Source organism: Podarcis raffonei, chromosome 3, assembly GCF_027172205.1.
Source record: "Podarcis raffonei isolate rPodRaf1 chromosome 3, rPodRaf1.pri, whole genome shotgun sequence".
Taxonomy (NCBI): domain Eukaryota; kingdom Metazoa; phylum Chordata; class Lepidosauria; order Squamata; family Lacertidae; genus Podarcis; species Podarcis raffonei.
The window spans coordinates 105,581,873-105,599,877 of record NC_070604.1 but is presented as its reverse complement, the minus strand read 5'-3'; the positions used below and the strand labels follow the sequence as shown (position 1 = coordinate 105,599,877).

At 45.8% G+C, this 18,005-nt stretch overlaps 1 protein-coding gene across 5 annotated transcripts in view; it reads left to right on the top strand.

The window, feature by feature from the left end:
• TTBK1 (tau tubulin kinase 1) overlaps nucleotides 1-17,626 on the top strand; it is a 100,811-nt gene extending 83,185 nt beyond the window's left edge. For all 5 annotated transcript variants that reach the window (XM_053383397.1, XM_053383394.1, XM_053383398.1 and 2 more), the window contains 2 exons: nucleotides 14,645-16,272; nucleotides 17,091-17,626. In XM_053383397.1, coding sequence (XP_053239372.1) covers nucleotides 14,645-16,272; nucleotides 17,091-17,487 — 2,025 coding nt within the window. In that variant the 3' untranslated portion in view covers nucleotides 17,488-17,626. The remainder of the gene's footprint in view (nucleotides 1-14,644; nucleotides 16,273-17,090) is intronic.
• The last annotated feature ends 379 nt before the right edge of the window (nucleotides 17,627-18,005 follow it).

Genomic DNA, 18,005 nt, shown 5'->3' with positions numbered 1-18,005 from the left:
AAACATAAGACTGAAAGAAACTTAGTCCAAGGTTGAAGAACCAGAATACTGAAGGTTCTGGTGTAGTAGTTGGTTTTGTGCTATAGAGCTTTCTGGGGCTTAATAGCATGGTTTTTTATTATTATGGGGGTGTTTATAAGATATTTAAGGCTTGCCCCACAGAGATGCCAGCTTGGAATGGTCAACACACTGGAATTGGTCCTCCAAATCCCAACTGGCTTAAACATTATTTTTTTAAAAAAAATTGTTTATTGCTGTGCTTTTTGCTGTGCTCTCCTACTCATCAAAAGAGCAGATTCTGCAAAACTGTCCAGTGTGATGGGACTCTCATCTAGAGTAAAAAAACAACAGCAGGAGGCTCAATAGATTGCCTCTATAGCCTGCCTGGGTTTTAATTGCTACACAGGAGCCTTTCATGTTCCTTGGCCCTGAGGGAATGGACTAAGTGCTTTTGTCAAAGTAACTCAAATGCAAGCCAACCAGGGTCATGATTTTAAGCAAAGGCCAGGTGAAGGTGGTAGCAGATACGAGATTTTCAGCTAGGTTCAAAGGTCTGCTCTTCAGTATAGTGATAATTCAGCTGCAAATGAGTGGTGCATTCTAAAAGCATTTATTGCGATTGATAGCAAAGCTTATCAATATGTGAGTTTTCTTTTCAAAGCAGAAAGATTTGTGCTTTTTGACACACTTCCTGCACATCCCCCTTTAACCATTTAGAACTTGATAATGGTATACCCTTTCAGCTAGAGACTTGGCTGCAGTCTTCCCAGCAGCATTCCTTCCTGCCATTTTCTGCAGTGGTGCTCGCCATAAGTGGTGATGTCAGACTAAACAAAAATAATGGGACTGTTTTCAAGTTGATTATTTATATAGTGTGTGTGTTTTTAAGGGGGGGGAAGTCCCAGGAGAAAACTGCTGAATCTTTCAGATGTACAGGAGCATTTCTGGGCCACCAGACTAATTCCAAACTACATACCTCTCTCAGATTTTAGAATGGGAAAAAAACCGAACAACAAAAACTTAGGAAATGATAAGAGATTCAGAGCAGTACATATATCAGACACACTCACATTCTCAAACACTCCATTTTCTAAGAGAAGAAAGTCTAAACTTAAGGCTGCCTCAGTATCATTTATATGCATAGCCAAGTACTGGTCTTAACTTGAGATAAATTCTTCTGTTAATTTTACTTTCTCGCCAGCAGAATTTTCTTTGGTTTCCTCCAGATTTTATCTTAATTCCGCACAACAAGTCTCTCTGCTTTCACAATATTGTTATGTATGTTTGTGTGTGTTTTTAGGCATGCCATTCCTACTTAGTTTTATTTTTTTGAAGCATTTCTTGCCATTCTGAGGGATTAGATAAGAGCCTATGGAACAGAATAATAAGAGGTTTTGATCCTCCAGTTTTGAGAATTTAGTATCCCTTTGAGTCAGGGGGGTCATTTTCAACTTGATATGTTTGTGTGTGTGCACACATGGAAATTATAGACCTTGCATTTCTAAGGCTGCAGTCCTATGCACACTACCTTTACAAGAAAACACATTAAACTTGCTTCTAAGTAAACACAGAGTCATGTTCCAATGCTCCTAATCTCTCATCAGAAATGGCATTCTGTACAGTGGCAATGAAATTTATGTTTTGAGGAAGCTAGTTAATGGAAAACTTCCTGTACTCATATTTTTAGTACAACATTTTCTCTTCAGGCTGATCCTGTAGGAGAAACCCAGCTCTAGTGATCACAGTTTTGCTTATACAGCATGCATTGCATCAAAGCCTGAGCTGCAAAATAATAGCTTCTTCCTGCCAAGCAGCTTGAAGTTCAAAATACCTCACTGACACAAACTTGATTTGCAATTAATGGGCTTTGCACCAGCAATGTCTCACCAACAGAGTAATGTGTTGAGGACCAGAGACTTGGTGAGTGTTCAGTTTTGTTTCAAAGGTCTCTAGATTATGAGAATATACAGGGCAAAGCTTTTTGGATTGTTTTTGCTCTGTGCTTCATAAAGACCACAATTTTTCCATCCACACAGATCAGTGGGCACTATTGGATTGTTTATTTCTCAAAAACTGCAAAGAGCAATAAACACAGGAGTTGCTCATAAAACTTGAGTTATGTTTTGCGTGAAAGTTTCATTTGAGAGGGAGTCTGTTTTGACTTGATACAATAAATTACCACACCTTCTTGGTTTTCTTGTCCCTCAGCTCCTTACTCAGTCCCTTGCCCCTCTGTTCTCTTCCCTATAACAACAATTCCATTTGCCAGAAGGCCTTTTACAAGGTTTTCCCCCTAGCACACTATTTTACCTCATTTTCCTGCAGTCTCTGCCCTTCCATCTGCTTCTCAATACCATATGTTTCATTATTGCTGCCCCATCCTCCAACTACCCTGTCTCTAGCGGCCTTTGCACTCAGTTTATCAGCCCTGTTTGCCTCTTTGTCCCCTTCCTCTCAGTAGCACACAAATCCAGTTTCTTGTTGGCATTCCCTTAGTTTCTATTCCCAGGCAAACCTTTGGTTTCTTTCAGAGCAGTGGCTCTGATAGTCAACATACTTTGAATGGCACTTTCCTCTTACAAATTGGAATGTTTGTGAACATTCCATGACTCTGCAGCAACTCAGCCTATGGTTTGGGAATGGCTTGCAAGACAACAGGCAGGCAGTTCCTCCATATGATGTATATATGATGAAATATTAGCTTTTTATGGCATCTTTCATCCCAAATGTTCTGAAGTGCTTTACAAAAACATGTACACACTTGTATATATATGCATAGTATTTATTTATTTATATATTTAACATAGCTACTCCATAATAATAATAATAATAAAATCCTTGTTCTACTGTTGAAATTCCTCCACCTCTAACGGAAGGAAAGGACAATTTGCTTCAACAGTCCCAATGCTGCTATATTCCAGTTTGTGATAAGCTGTGTAATGAGAGTGAATTTGATGCTCTAGAGAAGATGTAAGAAAGAAGAATGCAATTGGAGTGTATGCAGGACCTGGAGATGCTATTCCGGCTGGACGAGAGAAAAAAAGCATCCAGGGTTCATTAATATCCAAAGAAGGTTGGGATCTCTGTTTTATGTGTGTGTTAAACTACACCATAGATCCGTTACTGTGAATCCAGTATCAAAGATTCTGTGAAATATCTTTCCTTTTTGCTCCTTTGACATGAAATAGTCTGAGCTTCCCAATGATGTATCTTTTTGTGCAGGTGTCTGAAGTAGGCACTACAGTCTGTGCTGCTTCATTCCTCTCTCATGAGTTTTGATGGTGCTTCCTCCATGTGCCATTATTGCTTGTTCAACACATTAGTGTGTGAATAATATTTGAATAAGGTGGTTTCAGGGGAGAGGACAGAATTGCTAATATTCATTCATATGGGTTGGTTGTGAACAGAGACACCAGGTTGCCCCAAGGTGAGGGGGGCCGGGTGTGCGATGCATGTGTGATGTGTGATGCCTCCGTGTTTTGTTGCAGCAAAATTCGTACTTCACCAATGTAGTAAGTTTTCTGCATCCCTCGCAACCCCACCATCCCAGTTTTTGGATAGATAACACACTGAGCAATGTCCCCTATTCTAAGTCCGGCTTCCTCACCAACCCATGAGTAATGTTACTTGTGAATAGGCTTGCCAACCTGCCATTGGGCTGACTTGTGCTTTTACACACAGGGAGATTTTACTGGCAAGTAAGTGGCTCAGCTTTTCATCATTTCAAGCAGCAGATTAGCACATATACCTACGAATAAACCTGGCACCCCAGCCTGCTGCTTGAAGTGCCATGCTTTTGTGCCTCAGTTCATATCTTGCCCACCATTGTTTTTCTCCTGATCTTTGTGGTTATGCAACAGGAGTGCTCTGGTGCAGTTTCCCTGTGCTTGAGAACAGGGGTAGTTTCCCTTTCCTCTTCCTCTCCAAATTGGCTACCTTCTGTTTAACCAGCTCCTTCTTTATGATGTGAGCTGCAGGTGGACACAGGCAGGTTATGGAAATGAAGGCCATATTAAAAACCAAATAGTGTGTTCCCCTTTCTCATATTTGCCCCATTGCTATTGTTGTTTTAACTACTGGATCTTTTGGTTTTTTTGATTGGACGTGAATGCACTGTGTCCAAGGCCCACAAACAGCAGTTGTCATCCTGATATGTCTTACAATGGCATGTGGCAAGCTTTTTCGGTGCTGGGAAGGCAGTGTCTTAGTATGCAAGCACTGTTTTTGAATTTAGTATTGCAAAGAAAGTAGTTCAGTAAGATAGATGAAAAATCACTTTGGCAGTTTTCCTGAAGCAGCAAAGTGGTACCATATGTGTAGTCCGTAGATCACAATCACCATCCCTCTGTCCCACTTCTCCTTACTATAAAAGACACGCTACCAACAAAATCCACCCCCGTCACCCAACCCTAGAGCTGTGCTAATGACGAAGGGGCTGCTGGGATGTTCACATTTTCTTAGCAGGCAATGTAGAGTGCTGTCTGCTGGCTCTGCCCCTGTGTGCCAGGGGTTAGGCACTGTGCAGCTGTTGATGCTACCATCATATTCCAGTGCTGGAAGAAGGGCACAAATTGTATACTTCCACTGGGGTTGGAACCCTCAAGCCTGGTCCTCTGAGCTGCTGAAGTTGCAGTGCAGCTTCTCATCTGATTTAGCATTGGGTCAAATGGACTAGACTTTTGAAGACTTAGGCCATCATAGTTTTGTCCCTGCATTATCTTGCACCACTTGCACCCTATGCCCTTTCAGCTATCTTTCTGTACAAGAGCGCTTGGTTGAAGCTGCGTGGCACTGTGAATTGTGATTTATTGGGTGTTGTCTTTCCCCACAACAGTATGAATCTGGTAGGGTGTGTGTTTTGTGTAATGTTGCCTAGTAAGGTAAGCAATCGGTCAATTGTTCTAGCTCCTTTCCTTGTTAGACTCTTACCTTGTTAGACTCTTACCATTTAATCACTTTCTGGGTCACTATAACATTTAGATCTGCATCAGCAGTTCCACGAAACAGCACAAAGATGACATTTATAGGAAATGTTTCTAATTCTCCATTTGATGTATTGAAAGTCCTTCTTTGTACTACTCAAACCATTGAGAAAATGATCTTCTATTGAATGTACTTTTTTTAAAACAAGCTGCTAAACCATGTAACCTGGGGGTTGAGAGTTGACCTCCATTTTGCATTCACCTTGCATGCAACTTAACATTCGGATACAAACTTGCGCTTCGGAATTTCCCCCCCATTTTTTATGACGTGATGTGTTTTTCTGTTGGGTCCTGTCACCTCAGTGCACCTGGCTTAATTATATCTTTCTTTATAAGAAATCACAGAGCTTCCTTATCAACACATCATTGCAAGTGCAGGCAGGTGATCTGCCAACACGAAATGTACCCACATTGCAAAAGCTGCTCCATGTTACCAATGGAATAAGAAGGATGCTCACGGGACACTTACTTGCCCCTTCCCTTTGGTCCTTCCTGAGAAAGGCAAGGTCAAGGTCACCTTCAGCATTCTCAATGCACCGGGGAGAAATTAATATTTCCCAGATGATTTTTCTGTGTCCTCTTATTTGTTAGGGAAAGACAAGAACAATTGTTAGTGAAATTTTCTCCCTTCCATATCTGCTTTACTGTCCTCCCCACCAATAAAATAGAGGAACAAATGATCCAATAAGGGCAAACCTAGCTGGGCTTAGTTTCAGCACTTCTGATCCATGCAATCCACATTGTAGCCTTTGCTAGTGCTTCATTGGCCTATATAACGTCAAAGGGATAGCCAGCATGGGCTTGTGTAATCTGCAGAGCAGTGGGTGTCTTCAGCAGGGAGTAATGGGAAAGTAGGTGCCTTCTGGTGGCTTCACATCCTGCTTTCTTGGTTTTGCAGCACTTGCAGTGCTGGACCAGGACAGGGAGGCACCATCTAGACCTGCCCTCGGCCTACAAAAGCCAGTGAAGGGTTAACTAGCATCTGATAGCAAAGTATTAGAAAGTCATGCATCTGCTGTAGCACTAAAGTGTAGACTGCTGAGGTTGTGGGAAGGGAATTACTGTCGCTCCACTGTGCAGTTTCTTCTGGAAGACACTGTGCCTTTCATATTTCAAAAGGCAGGAATCATACAAGGTCCATGGTTCCCAGGAGGTTCAAAACCCAAGTCTCCAAGTCCCATCTAAACATCCTATTCTCCTGGCAAAGGATTATGCTGCTTCCAGGATATGCTAAGGCCCTGACTTAAAAACAAATCTATTCCAGAGAAAGCTGGATTCTTAATTGTTGGTTTGCCAGCTGCATTTCTCAGGGCTAAGGCCTCTTCCAGTTTCAGATGCTTGTTTTCTGTTTCTCAGGCCTTCCAGCTTCCAGATGCGCAGTTATAATAATTAATAATAAAAATCCTCAGGGACCAGCATATCCTTGCTTTGCCTTATCTCCTAAAACTGCAGGCTTGCTGCTACTGTTCAGTTGGTAGTGAGATTTTAATAAAAGGATGCAGAGTTGGATTTATTTTGTTTCTGTTCTGTTTATGCAACGTGGACACCCAAGTTTAGTCAGATGTGAGTGCCATTAAATTCACTTTGGCTCACTCCCAAGTCAGTGTGCAATAGAATTGCACTCTTCATCACTTTAAAGGGCCAGACACACAAAGGAGCTGATCTCTTGAGCAACATTTGAGAGATCAGCAACAGGCTGTGGGATCGTGCTCTTCGTCCTTAGAGGAAAATCCCCAGCACGGGAGTTTATGTCAGTGTATACCCTAAACAGAATTAAGTCAGAATGGGGGGAATCACTCTGAAAAGAGAGTGTGTGATCCTACAGCCAACTGTGTTACCTTTGCCTCTTGTCTTAGAGCACAGGTGCATCCTGAATTGTTTTTCCAAAACGTTAGTTTCGATATCTTGAGCATTTTATTTTGTTTTGTTTTTTTGCATGGGCAGCTGATTCTTAATGTTTAGAAAGCCCCTTGAAAACCTCAGGTACTAGATTGTCTTGGAGTCACTGCAGAAGGACATACATATATTAAGCAGGAGCACTTGCCATGGCATCAGCTGAGGAAGGCATGGAGGCCCTTCTCCCTGGGAGAGTGGCATGTTTTACCTTGAATTGAGGGAGAGCAGGAATTAGCCTGGAAGGACCAAGCTGCCTGAAGGGGTTCAAAAGTTTTGTTTTCCCTGAGCCTTTTTATTCTTTGCGTGTATTCCCCGCAAGATCCTAAGGTAACACTCCCAAATCCCCACCCCGCCCTTCACCCTTTTGTACTGCAATAACATTGTATAATATGCTTGCACTATTCTCCCGGGCGCACCAAGCATGCAAGAAGAATAAAAAATATTGAAGCTTTTTTCACAATAAAAGCACTGTATTATTTGTGTATATAGAGAGGCTAAAGGCGAGAGAGAATTTTAATTCTGTCTCATGTATAAAAGCATGCACTGAATTACTGGTATGTAGAACACGCTGTAAATGCTGCAGAGTACTGTAAGATCCTACACTTGAAATCACAGTTAACAAGCAACTTCATCTAAAAAAAGGAAAAGAAACAAAAAACTAAACCGAAGCTGTGCAATGGATTTTGTGCCTTTTTTAAATCCATGTATCCAGACAATCGGAAAAAAGCTTGTATACTACCAAAACCTTATTAAAGAATCAAAGGCAGAACTTTGTGATGGTTGTTTTTCTTTGAGTTTCACCTTCATTGGGGGAAAAATACTTTTGTTGTTCTTATGCAACTTTCAGATCCATATTCAAGAACTCTGCCATTGGGCAGTGCCAGTATATGTGCACTCCCCCCCCCAATACGTAACCAGGGCAAAGTATTTCCCTTCTGGGATATCCCCTCCTCTTGAGGGAAGACAGAGTTAACCTCTGACTTCAACTGCGGGTAGGAAATCCCTTGCTATGCTTGATGAGTCCTGCTGTCTGGACAGCAGAGTAGAGTTTCTCTGGAGTTCCTCTGGACTCTATATTGTGATTCTATCACACACACACACACACACACACACACACACACACATCCCACCCTTTCCTTTCCCTTCCAGACCTCCCTAGTGATCCATTGGACAGGGAGGAGCATGGAAAATGGTTCATCTCCCCACCCCAGCTGGGATGTGGTCAACAACTTGATCTTCCTCATAGCACAGATGGAGAAGAAAACAGCTTCCCCACTCCTGTTCTAGGAACCGAGGAGAGTTCTGTGCAGTGGCTGGAAATTTATTCTCTCTGTGTGTTCAGACAGGAGAGCTCCAGTGGTAGCCCCTACTGCACTGTAGAGAAGATTACAGCCATCTCTGAGCATGCCAGCATGTTGAGACCAATGGTGGTAGCAAGATTTAGTGTGCCTGCTGCCTCAGGTTGACTGGTGATGTCACTCACTTCAGCTGAGGGCACAACTCATATGGCAAAGTTGACACCATGGGGTATAGTTTCTCCCAAGACACACATCTGTACCCACACCAACTTCCTTGGAGCTACAGTGGTACCTCGGGTTACATACGCTTCAGGTTACATACGCTTCAGGTTACATATGCTTCAGGTTACAGACTCCACTAACCCAGAAATAGTACCTCAGGTTAAGAATTTTGCTTCAGGATGAGAACAGAAATGGTGTTCTGGCGGCGCGGCAGCAGCAGGAGGCCCCATTAGCTAAAGTGGTGCTTCTGGTTAAGAACAGTCTCAGGTTAAGAACAGACCTCCAGAACGAATAAAGTACTTAACCTGAGGTACCACTGTATTGGCTCACAAAGTAAAATCCAGGGTTCTGGACTGGCTTAAAAAATTGGCCAGAGGAATAAAAGGGTTTGACTCATAGGGCTAGACAAATAACAAGCGCTGTGCTATTTGAGGTGGGGCGGGGCGGGGCGAGAGATCACCCTTGCTGGACAAATGTACTCCCATGAGTGCAAGAGGAACACCACAAGTGCAGGAGACATTGCTCTCTCTCGGCTGGTCATTCCTTTAGCAGTTCCACTAATCAATCCCCATGCTCATGGTTTCATCTATCTGAGACTCTGGACAGCTACTGCAACTCAAAATAGACAATTCTGGGCTCAATCAGCAAAACAGCTGACCCCATATAAGCAGCTTAATCTGACTCTAGATAACTGGTGGAGCACCTTTTTCATCCTAGGGGTTTCATTCCCTTGTGAGCAACCTTTCTGCATACTAATGGTGGGTGGACCCAGAGGCAAAAGCAGAGGCGGATTTAGAGGAGCACAACTGTTTTGGTCGCACTTGGGGCGGAGCCTCGGGGGTGCTGTGATTTAGAATGGAGCACAAGAGGCAGGGCAGCGGCAGATTTTTGGCATCACACTGAAATTTGAGACCCCAAGATCCGCCACTGGAAAAAGCGGGAAGAGCGATGGATGTGACTCTTAACTTTGTTACAATGCACCGTATTTTTCGCTCTATAAGACACACTTTTTCTCTCCTAAAAAGTAAGGGGAAATGTGTGTCTTATGGAGCGAATGCAGGCGGGAGGCTCTGCTCAGCGCTCCCTTTAAAGAGCCGTGTGGAGTGTGTGTGTGGCTCTTGGGGGCTTTTCCCCAAGGAAGGAGAAGGGCAGCCTGTCAGTCATGGGCTGCCCTTCTCCCTCCTCAGGGAAAAGCCTGCAAGCGCCGCACACACGCTCCACATGGCTCGTGAAAGGGACCGCTGAGCAGAGCCTGGGATGCATACAGGCTCTGCTCAGCGCTCCCTTTAAAGAATATTTTTTTCCTTGCATTCCCCCTCTAAAAACTAGGCACGTCTTATGGTCAGGTGCGTCTTATGGAGCGAAAAATACGGTACATCCCAGCTGCAAAAGAGTCATTCTTACAGCTCAAGGCCACATTCCCGCCAGGTAAAAGCACCTAAGCTATTTTAGGGCAAAGCAGGTCCAGGCTTAAACACAGCTGGGAGAAATCCCCGAAGGCTGGATAGAGAGGACTGTCAGGCCACATTTGGGTCTTCTTGCTGGAAGAAAGGCTTTAAAAAGTGAATTCAGTGGTCTTGCGGTTAAGGACATAAGAAGAGCCTGCTGGATCAGGCCAGTGGCCCATCTAGTCCAGCATCCTGTTCTCACAGTGGCCAACCAGGTGCCTGTGGGAAACCCACAAGCAGGATTCAAGCAGAAGGCCATCTCTTCCCTTCCTAAAGTTTGCAGCAACTGGTGTTCAGAAACATGACTGCCTCCAACTGTGGAAGCAGAATATAACCATCATAGCTAGTAGCGTTAATGAATTTGTCTGATACTCTTTTTTGGACATCTAGGTTGGTGGGCATCAATGCCCCTGTGGGAGTGAGTTCCATAGTTTAACTACTTTATTTATTTCATAAAATTTACACACCACTTGATTGTATGGCGGGGGAGGGCTTCAAAGCATTGTACAAAAAGATAAAGAAATTATCAAGAAAATAATCACAAGCATCGTTTAAAACATAGAAAAAGTTAGAATACTGAAACAGGTTACAATTCACATGCCCTTTCTATTATTATTATTATTATTATTATTATTATTATTATTATTTATTAAATTAAATTTGTATACTACCTAAACCCACAGATCTCAGGGGTGCAACGTTAAATCACAGTATAAAAACACAAAAGGATTGATAAAAACAAAAAACAACCCTATAAACAACAACCCATTCAGCATCTGGGTAAGCTTGTGTAAACACAAATGTTTTTTAGCAGGCACCAAAAAGCACACACTGAAGGCACCTGCTTGGTATCAATAGGCAGGGAGTTCCAAAGTGTAGGTGCTGCCACACAATATGATTATGCTCTTACAAACAGGTATTATGTGGCACCTGTAGTACCACCAATTCTGCCGATCAAAGCGATTGAATGCAGTAAGGCAATCTCATAGGTAAACTGGTCCCAAGCTGTTAAGGGCTTTAGACACTAATTTTCACACCTTGAACTTGGCAAATGAGCAACCAGCGCAATTCTCTCAGCACAGATGTTATATGCTGGCAAGGCCTCACTCCTGTCAGCAATCATGTGGCAGCATTCTGCACTAACTGCAGCTTCCGGATCAAGCGCAAGGGAAGCCCCACCCAGAGCACATTGCAGTAACTCAGTCTTGGAGTAACCAATGCATGAACTACCATGGCAAGGCTTTCCTGGCCCACGAATGGCCGTAGCTGTCAAAACATTTGCAGCTGATAAAAGGCACTCCTAGCCTCTGAACCTCCAGCGACAGGGCTCTGTTCTGCTCGTTACAGCTGTTGTCACACTGGGTTTAAAGGTTTTGGCTGCTGTGCTGTGTACAGTCTAGGACAGAGATTCCCAAACTTACTGCCCCCCTTGAAAAATAATAATTACTCAGCCCCCCCCTAAATCTACCTGCCGGTTCAGTCCGATCTACCCCAGGGGCAGGGCTGGTGCCACAGCTCGCCTGCCATTGGCCAAATAGACAGGCAAGCTGCGACCCATTTCCTGGGTGAAGCCAGAAAAGGTTCACCCAAGCCCAGGAAAACCCTTTGCTTCCACCACAACCGCTGAATCCAGGGGAGGCATTTCTGTCCCACAATGGCGCCCAAACTGGTAGTAAGCGTCATTACACAACAGATTAAATATGAACGATTTTTCAAAATTTCCTTCTCTTTCTTTATACTTCCACCACCCCCTTATTTTTATTCAATGCCCCCTAATTGCACTACTACAAGGCTACTACTGCCCCCCCCGGATCATTCCAGCTTTCCCCCAGGGGGCGATATTGCCCACTTTGGGAAACACTGGTCTAGGAATGTCTCTTCCCCTGGTTTTGACCCCTTTCTCCCCCTGGGGTTGCTAATCCCGAAATGAAAAACTGTTCTCTGGCTTTCTTTGAGAAGGAGGTGACAACCTCACCCACTCCCCACACTTTTAAAACTCCTCTTGCTCGCTGCTGCCTGGTTAATCCATTGTAGTTTTCCAGCTTTTTGGCACAGCTGCTGCCTCCATGAGCCATTAGGAGGGACACAAGGGCCTAGAAAAGAACGTGGTGTCCTTCTTGACTGTTGGGCCTGCTGTTGGTGTCGTCCGCTCAATCCTCCAGAGCCTGTCTTTGCATGCAGGGAAGTCCCTAACTCGCCAAAGTTTTCAGATCCATCAGTTTACCTTCACCTGGTTTAGCCGGCTTGTCGAAGCCATTTCTGCGATGTGGTGGCTGTCGCACACTGACAGCTTTTAGGAGCCACAGGTGAGAGCTGAGTGCAGGGTGGGGACCACAAAATAAATAAATAACAGCAGGTAGATTTAGAAGCAGTGCAAAGTAGACACCCATGGCAGAGACCTAAGCGTCTAGTACAGTGGTACCTCTGGATGCGAACGGGATCCGTTCCAGAGCCCCATTCGTATCCTGAAGTGAATGCAACCCGCATCTGCATGTGTGCGGGTCGCGATTTGCCTCTTCTGCTCATGCGCGTGATGTAATTTTGAGCGTCTGCGCATGCGCGAGCGGTGAAACCTGGAAGTAATGCATTCCGTTACTTCCAGGTCTTCGCGGAGCACAACCCAAAAAGGCTCAACCCGAAGCTACTTCAGCCCAAGGAATGACTGTATTACTAATTTCCTGGGACAGGAGAATTATGATCTGTCATGTAGATACACCACCTGGAATTTCTTGTCCTTCTTTCTTCTGGCCAGCAGTCCTGGTGGAGCAAGAAGACAGCGAGTGCCTCAACCACAGCCTCCCCACCCTGGCTGAACCTTCAGCTCCTGGAGTCTTATCTCCACTAATGCCCCCTCTTGTTCTCACGGCACCCGCTCCTCTCCGCAACACCATCTTCCCTTCTTCTTTTTTTTTTGGTCTCATCCCGCCCCTGCTTTCTTTTTTCTGTTCCCCGTCTCTTTTTGTGGGACTCCATGGTAACAGCGCACAAAGGCATTTCACTCTCCCTGCAGTTCACATCCTTGACGGAATCTCAGGTGCAGGTGGGCTGTGCAGTAGGGCTAGGAAATTTAGCATCAACACCACCCTAAGAATTTTCTGATAATTATAAATGAATAAATCCCAGGCTCCCTCCCAATTGTTAGAGAATCTCAGGCACCCCTGGAAAATATTTGACAATGTCCCTTCCAAAACTTTTTTTTTTTGCCTGCAAGTAAGGTGGTCCAACTGTGGATCTATTATTATTTAATCTAGTTTTAATGTTTTCAAAGGAAAAAAATGGGATTAGTCCCTGCTCCTTCCTGTCTTCTTCTCCTGAAGGGCAGCACATTGTGGATGGGAGAGAAAAGCCTAATTAAGCATATCAAGTTCTATACTGTGGTACCTTGGTTATCAAACTTAATCCGTTCCGGGAGTCCATTCAACTCCTGGAACTGTTCAAAAAAACCAAGGCATGGCTTCCAATTGGCTGCATCGGACATTCAGCTTCCCAAAAAAGTTTGCAAACTGGAACACTTACTTCCAGGTTTGCGGCATTTGGGAGCTGATTTCTTCAGGAGCCAAGCCATTTGAGAACCAAGGTACCACTGTAGATATAATAATAATACTAACAAAAAAAATATTATTTGTTCCCCGCCCATCTGACTGGGTTGCCCCAACCACTGTGGGTGGCATCTAACAGATATAACAACATAATAAAACATCAAACATTAAAAACTTTCCTATACAGGGTTGCCTTCAGATTTATTCTAAAAGTCATAAAGTTTATTATCTCCTTGACATCTGATGAGAGCGTGTTCCACAGTAACACCTACTGAGAAGGCCCTCTGCCTGGTTACCTGTAACTTCACTTCTCACAATGTGGGAACTGCCAGAAGGCCCTTGGAGTTGGACCTCAAGGTCAGGCTGAATGATATGGGTGGAGACACTCCTTCAGGTATACAGATCAGATATATCAAGATCTAGATACACACACACGTGCACACACACAAACACACACACGTGCTTATAGCAACACTCTTTCCATGGTATTGTGAATGGCTATGAACCATCGGATGTGGTCCAGTTTACTATTTTATATCCTCTTCTTTCAAAGTGATATTGCTGGTGTTGATGTTGTACCTCCTCCAGTTTGATCACTTGGTGGCCCATGAGACTGGCTGATGCATTAACTGTATAATGAGCTTTTGCATTGTTACCTGTCAGGAGTGTTCATCAGACATCACACTAGCAGGAGGTGTAGGGGAGGTCCTGCCTCTTGCTTGTCTTTAGCAGCAGTGACCTGAGATGAGTGGGAAGCAGTGGCCTTTCCTTCCTTTCCTTTCCTACTAGTATTATGCCTGGATATTAATGATGAAGCACTGAAAAAGAATGAAGGGGGAATTCCACGAACTGTTGATCAGACATCCCAGAAGACACTCTCGGGCCCTAAGGACCGAGTTTAATACCATGCGGTAATGTAATGTCTTTGTCCAGAAACTATCCTCAAAGGCAACTTTTAGTATTTTTAGGTTCTGTCTCGAGCCTTCTCCAGTTCTAACCAATTTTTCATGAATCAGACATGGTCTGGATCCATAATGATACATTTAAAGCACACGACTTCCCCCAAAATAATTCTGGGAACTGTTGCTTGATGTGGGCACTGCGAATTGTAGCTCTGCTGGGTGTGAACCACAAGATTGTTTGGTGGGAGCCATGTGCTTTAAATCTCCTTTGAACGTCTGGTGCGGATGCCCCAAATACATTTTCCATTTAGTGTTCTCGGGATAACTGTTTTCTCCTTCTTCCTTGTCTTGCTCCAGGTGTTCACACTGAAGCCTTTTGAAATGAATGGTCTCCCCAAGGTGGTGCCTTTAAGTTTGCCTTATCAAGACTTTAAAAGGGATGTGTCAGAAAACAGGGAAAGGTCCAGAATTCTCCAGCATATAAAGAAGGTGGATTTCTCAAATGTTGTCTTAACTGCCCCTTGCAAACCACCGGCAGCCCATCTAGAAATGGCAAATGACAGATATGAGAAGGAGGAGGAGGAGGAAGAGGAGGAGGAAGAAGAAGAAGAGGAGGAGGAGGAGGAAGATGATGACGACGATGACGAAGCTGGTGACTTAGGAGAAGAGCTTGATCTGCACAGCGACTCAAGCAGTGACGTGAGCCAGAAAAGTACTGAGCACAGTCAGGAAGGTGCCCCATCCACCCTCTTGGCTGATGACCAAAAGGAGTCCAAGGGCCGAGCCTCAGCAGCAGAAGGAGACTTGGAACTTGAAGAAGGCTCCAAAACATTGGTTCTCTTTTCGCCTGGTGACATCAAGAAGTCTCCCGTGAACGCAGACTTGGCTCCTGATGCCGATCTCGGCACTCTCGCTGCATTGACTCCACAGAGTGAGAAACCACAGCCAATGGGAAGCCAGCTTGATGTATCGGAACCAGGGACCTTGTCCTCCATCCTTAAGTCAGAACCAAAGCCTCCTGTTACTGTGGCCACCACCTCGTCCCCTTTCACCAAAGTTGAGCGCACGTTTGTTCACATCGCGGAAAAGACCCATCTGAACATCATGTCTTCCGGTGGTCAGCTGATGAGGCACGAGGAATATCCTACTCCAGGGCAGTATGAAGAGATCATCATCGAGGAAGAGATGGAGGGAAATCAGGCACTTGTAGAAAACGGGAGCGTGAACTCGGCTCTGGAAGGGGGAGAGATGGAAAGCTGTGCTCTCTCGGTTAATCACATCGAAACCACCTCTGAAATTGTAGGGGAGCAGGCTGTGCTTCTCAATGGTGTTAGTAAAATGGAAGAGGATGACCTGGAACACAAAGGCACAATTGCTCCTGAATCAGATTTAGAAGAAGCCGATAAGATGGATACAGAAGAGCCTGGCCTAGAAAATAACACTCTTGCAATGGAATCCTTTAAGAAAATGGAACTCCCTCCAGATGTTCCGAAAGAGAGCCCCAGAAAGCCCCTCAGCGTCAGGTACAGAAGCCGGATCCCCGTTTTGCTGTCCGAAGAGGACACTGGCTCAGACCTTTCGGCCTCGCACTCTGGCAAAGAGCGGCTGTACAAGAGGCTGAAGCAGCAGGATTTGGCCCGCCTGGTGATGGAGAGGAGGCAGAACCGTCTGCTCAGATTAGCTTCAGGTGCGTCATCCTCTGCTTCCTCCAGCGACGAGAGGCGGCGAGCTTCAGAAACACTCTCGGCCACTGGCTCGGAGGAGGACACCCACGACTCAGACGACTTCACCCCGAGGAAGACGGGGAGTCAGGAGAAATATTCCCTGGTTAAGATGGAAGAGAGAGGCTTGAGCACAAAGAGCAGAATCCCTCGCCCCATTGTGCCTGCAAAGCCGCCTGTGATAGAACTGAAATCCGGGAGCCCCTCAACTCTTCTGCCGCCAGCACTGAGTAGCAGCCCAGGTGATAAAGCTGTGACCAACAGGTGAGTCTGTATGAGAGGCCCTCCTTCCTTCTGAAGCCAAGCGCTCACTATTTCAGCCAGCTAACTTCTCTAATCAGCTCCTCAGCTCCTCCTTTTGTCCACCCACAGGACTGTGATTTGTCTGTTCTCTTTAAGATCATCTGTATTATGATGCTAAGGTATCGCTTCACCTGCTGGATTCCCCCCCCCATCCCAGTTACACAGTTACTCTGCCCCCCCTTCCACAGCATCCCCTGACCTTCAACCTTCTTCCCTCAGTAAGACACTGAGATCTGGCTCCAAGGGCCTTCTGGTGGTTTTCTCACTGCGAGAAATGAGGTTATAGGCACCCTGGATTCTTCAGCTATCTCTAATCCCCCTCCTCTGCTTCAGCCTCTGAGTCTGAACTGCTCCCTGTCACAGGCTCTTCCTGCTCACTAAACCCTGTTGCCTCTTCAGCATCCAGGCCTTCCTTCCAATCCTCTCCCCCTGACCTCTCCTTGGTGTCCCACCCCCAATCCCTGGGCTCTGAGCCTTCCTCCTCTGGAGTTTGTCTTGGACGGAGGGTTCCTCAGCTGTTGCCTCCCACCATTCCTCCTCATCCAGCCAGTCCCTGACAGGTAGGGGGACAGGCTTCGTCTCCTGTTCTGAGAGTGTAGTACTAACCCTGGCAAAATATATGAATCAGAGCTTTTTATACAGTTGTGTGACTGTGTATGTGGACTGCCTGGCTGCCCCTCTCCTGCCACAAGTCTGATGTAGCCAGTAGCATTAGCTTTGCCATTAAATCCTCTTTGTTTTCTCCCCACCTCCTCTTTTCCTTTGCTCTCCTCCTGCAGGCTTCAGGGGCAAAGACCATCTGGCGACTCCCGGGCGAAAGCAACGCCGACTCCCGCCGTACCTCCCTTGCGGAGCAGTCCGAGGAAAACCCCCCGCCCCCCACCTTGGAGTCCCAGCCTCCCCCCGCGAAACCTCAGTGCTTCCCCCAAGAGCCAATCACTGTCCAGAAAAGAAAGCTCATCGCCCTCCCGCCAACATAGGTCAGGTACCACGTTCCCTCCATGGGTGCAACCTTCTTCCAGGGCTCCCTCCAGAGCTCAGGCAGGTGGGCTGCTGGGAGACGCCCCGGCGTCCCCCAGTGCAACCCGGAAAGGACCGAGAGGGAAAGCCCAAACTCAAATCCCAGCAACCAAAGGAAGGCAAGTATCCCAGGAAGGCAAGGCTACTGCTAGATAATGATCTGCTGCTGCCAAACCATTTTTGACCAACCGACCTACCATCTCGCCCGGCTGGAGAAACCTCTGCGTATGCTATACACTCAAGACGCCGCAGCACAGCCTTACACCGTGTCGGAAATACAAGCATATAGCAGCTAGCTCGACTTCAGTGCTTCACTTACCCACAAGCTCACGCTGTCTCAATCCAGCTCTTTAACCTGGCTGGGGCCTCCCCGGCCAGCTCATGCTTGCTTGCTATTGCCCAGCCACCAAGCAGCGACTCGGGCAGCCTGCCCCTGTGCCTGCTCCTCCTTCCTCTCACGCCGTCTTTTCCTCCCGCACCCCCCTTTCTTGGTTAGCAATACCACCGTCTCCTTCGCGGAGCCCTGACACTTGGGTAGGGGGAGGCGGCTTTTTTTTATAACGCACCGGCCAAAATCAGAGGAGAGGTGAAAGGGCTGTGCCTCACCTGGAAGAAGAGTCTTGGTGTGAACTTCTAAATGGTCAGGTCAAACCAATGCCCTTGCCTCCCTCACC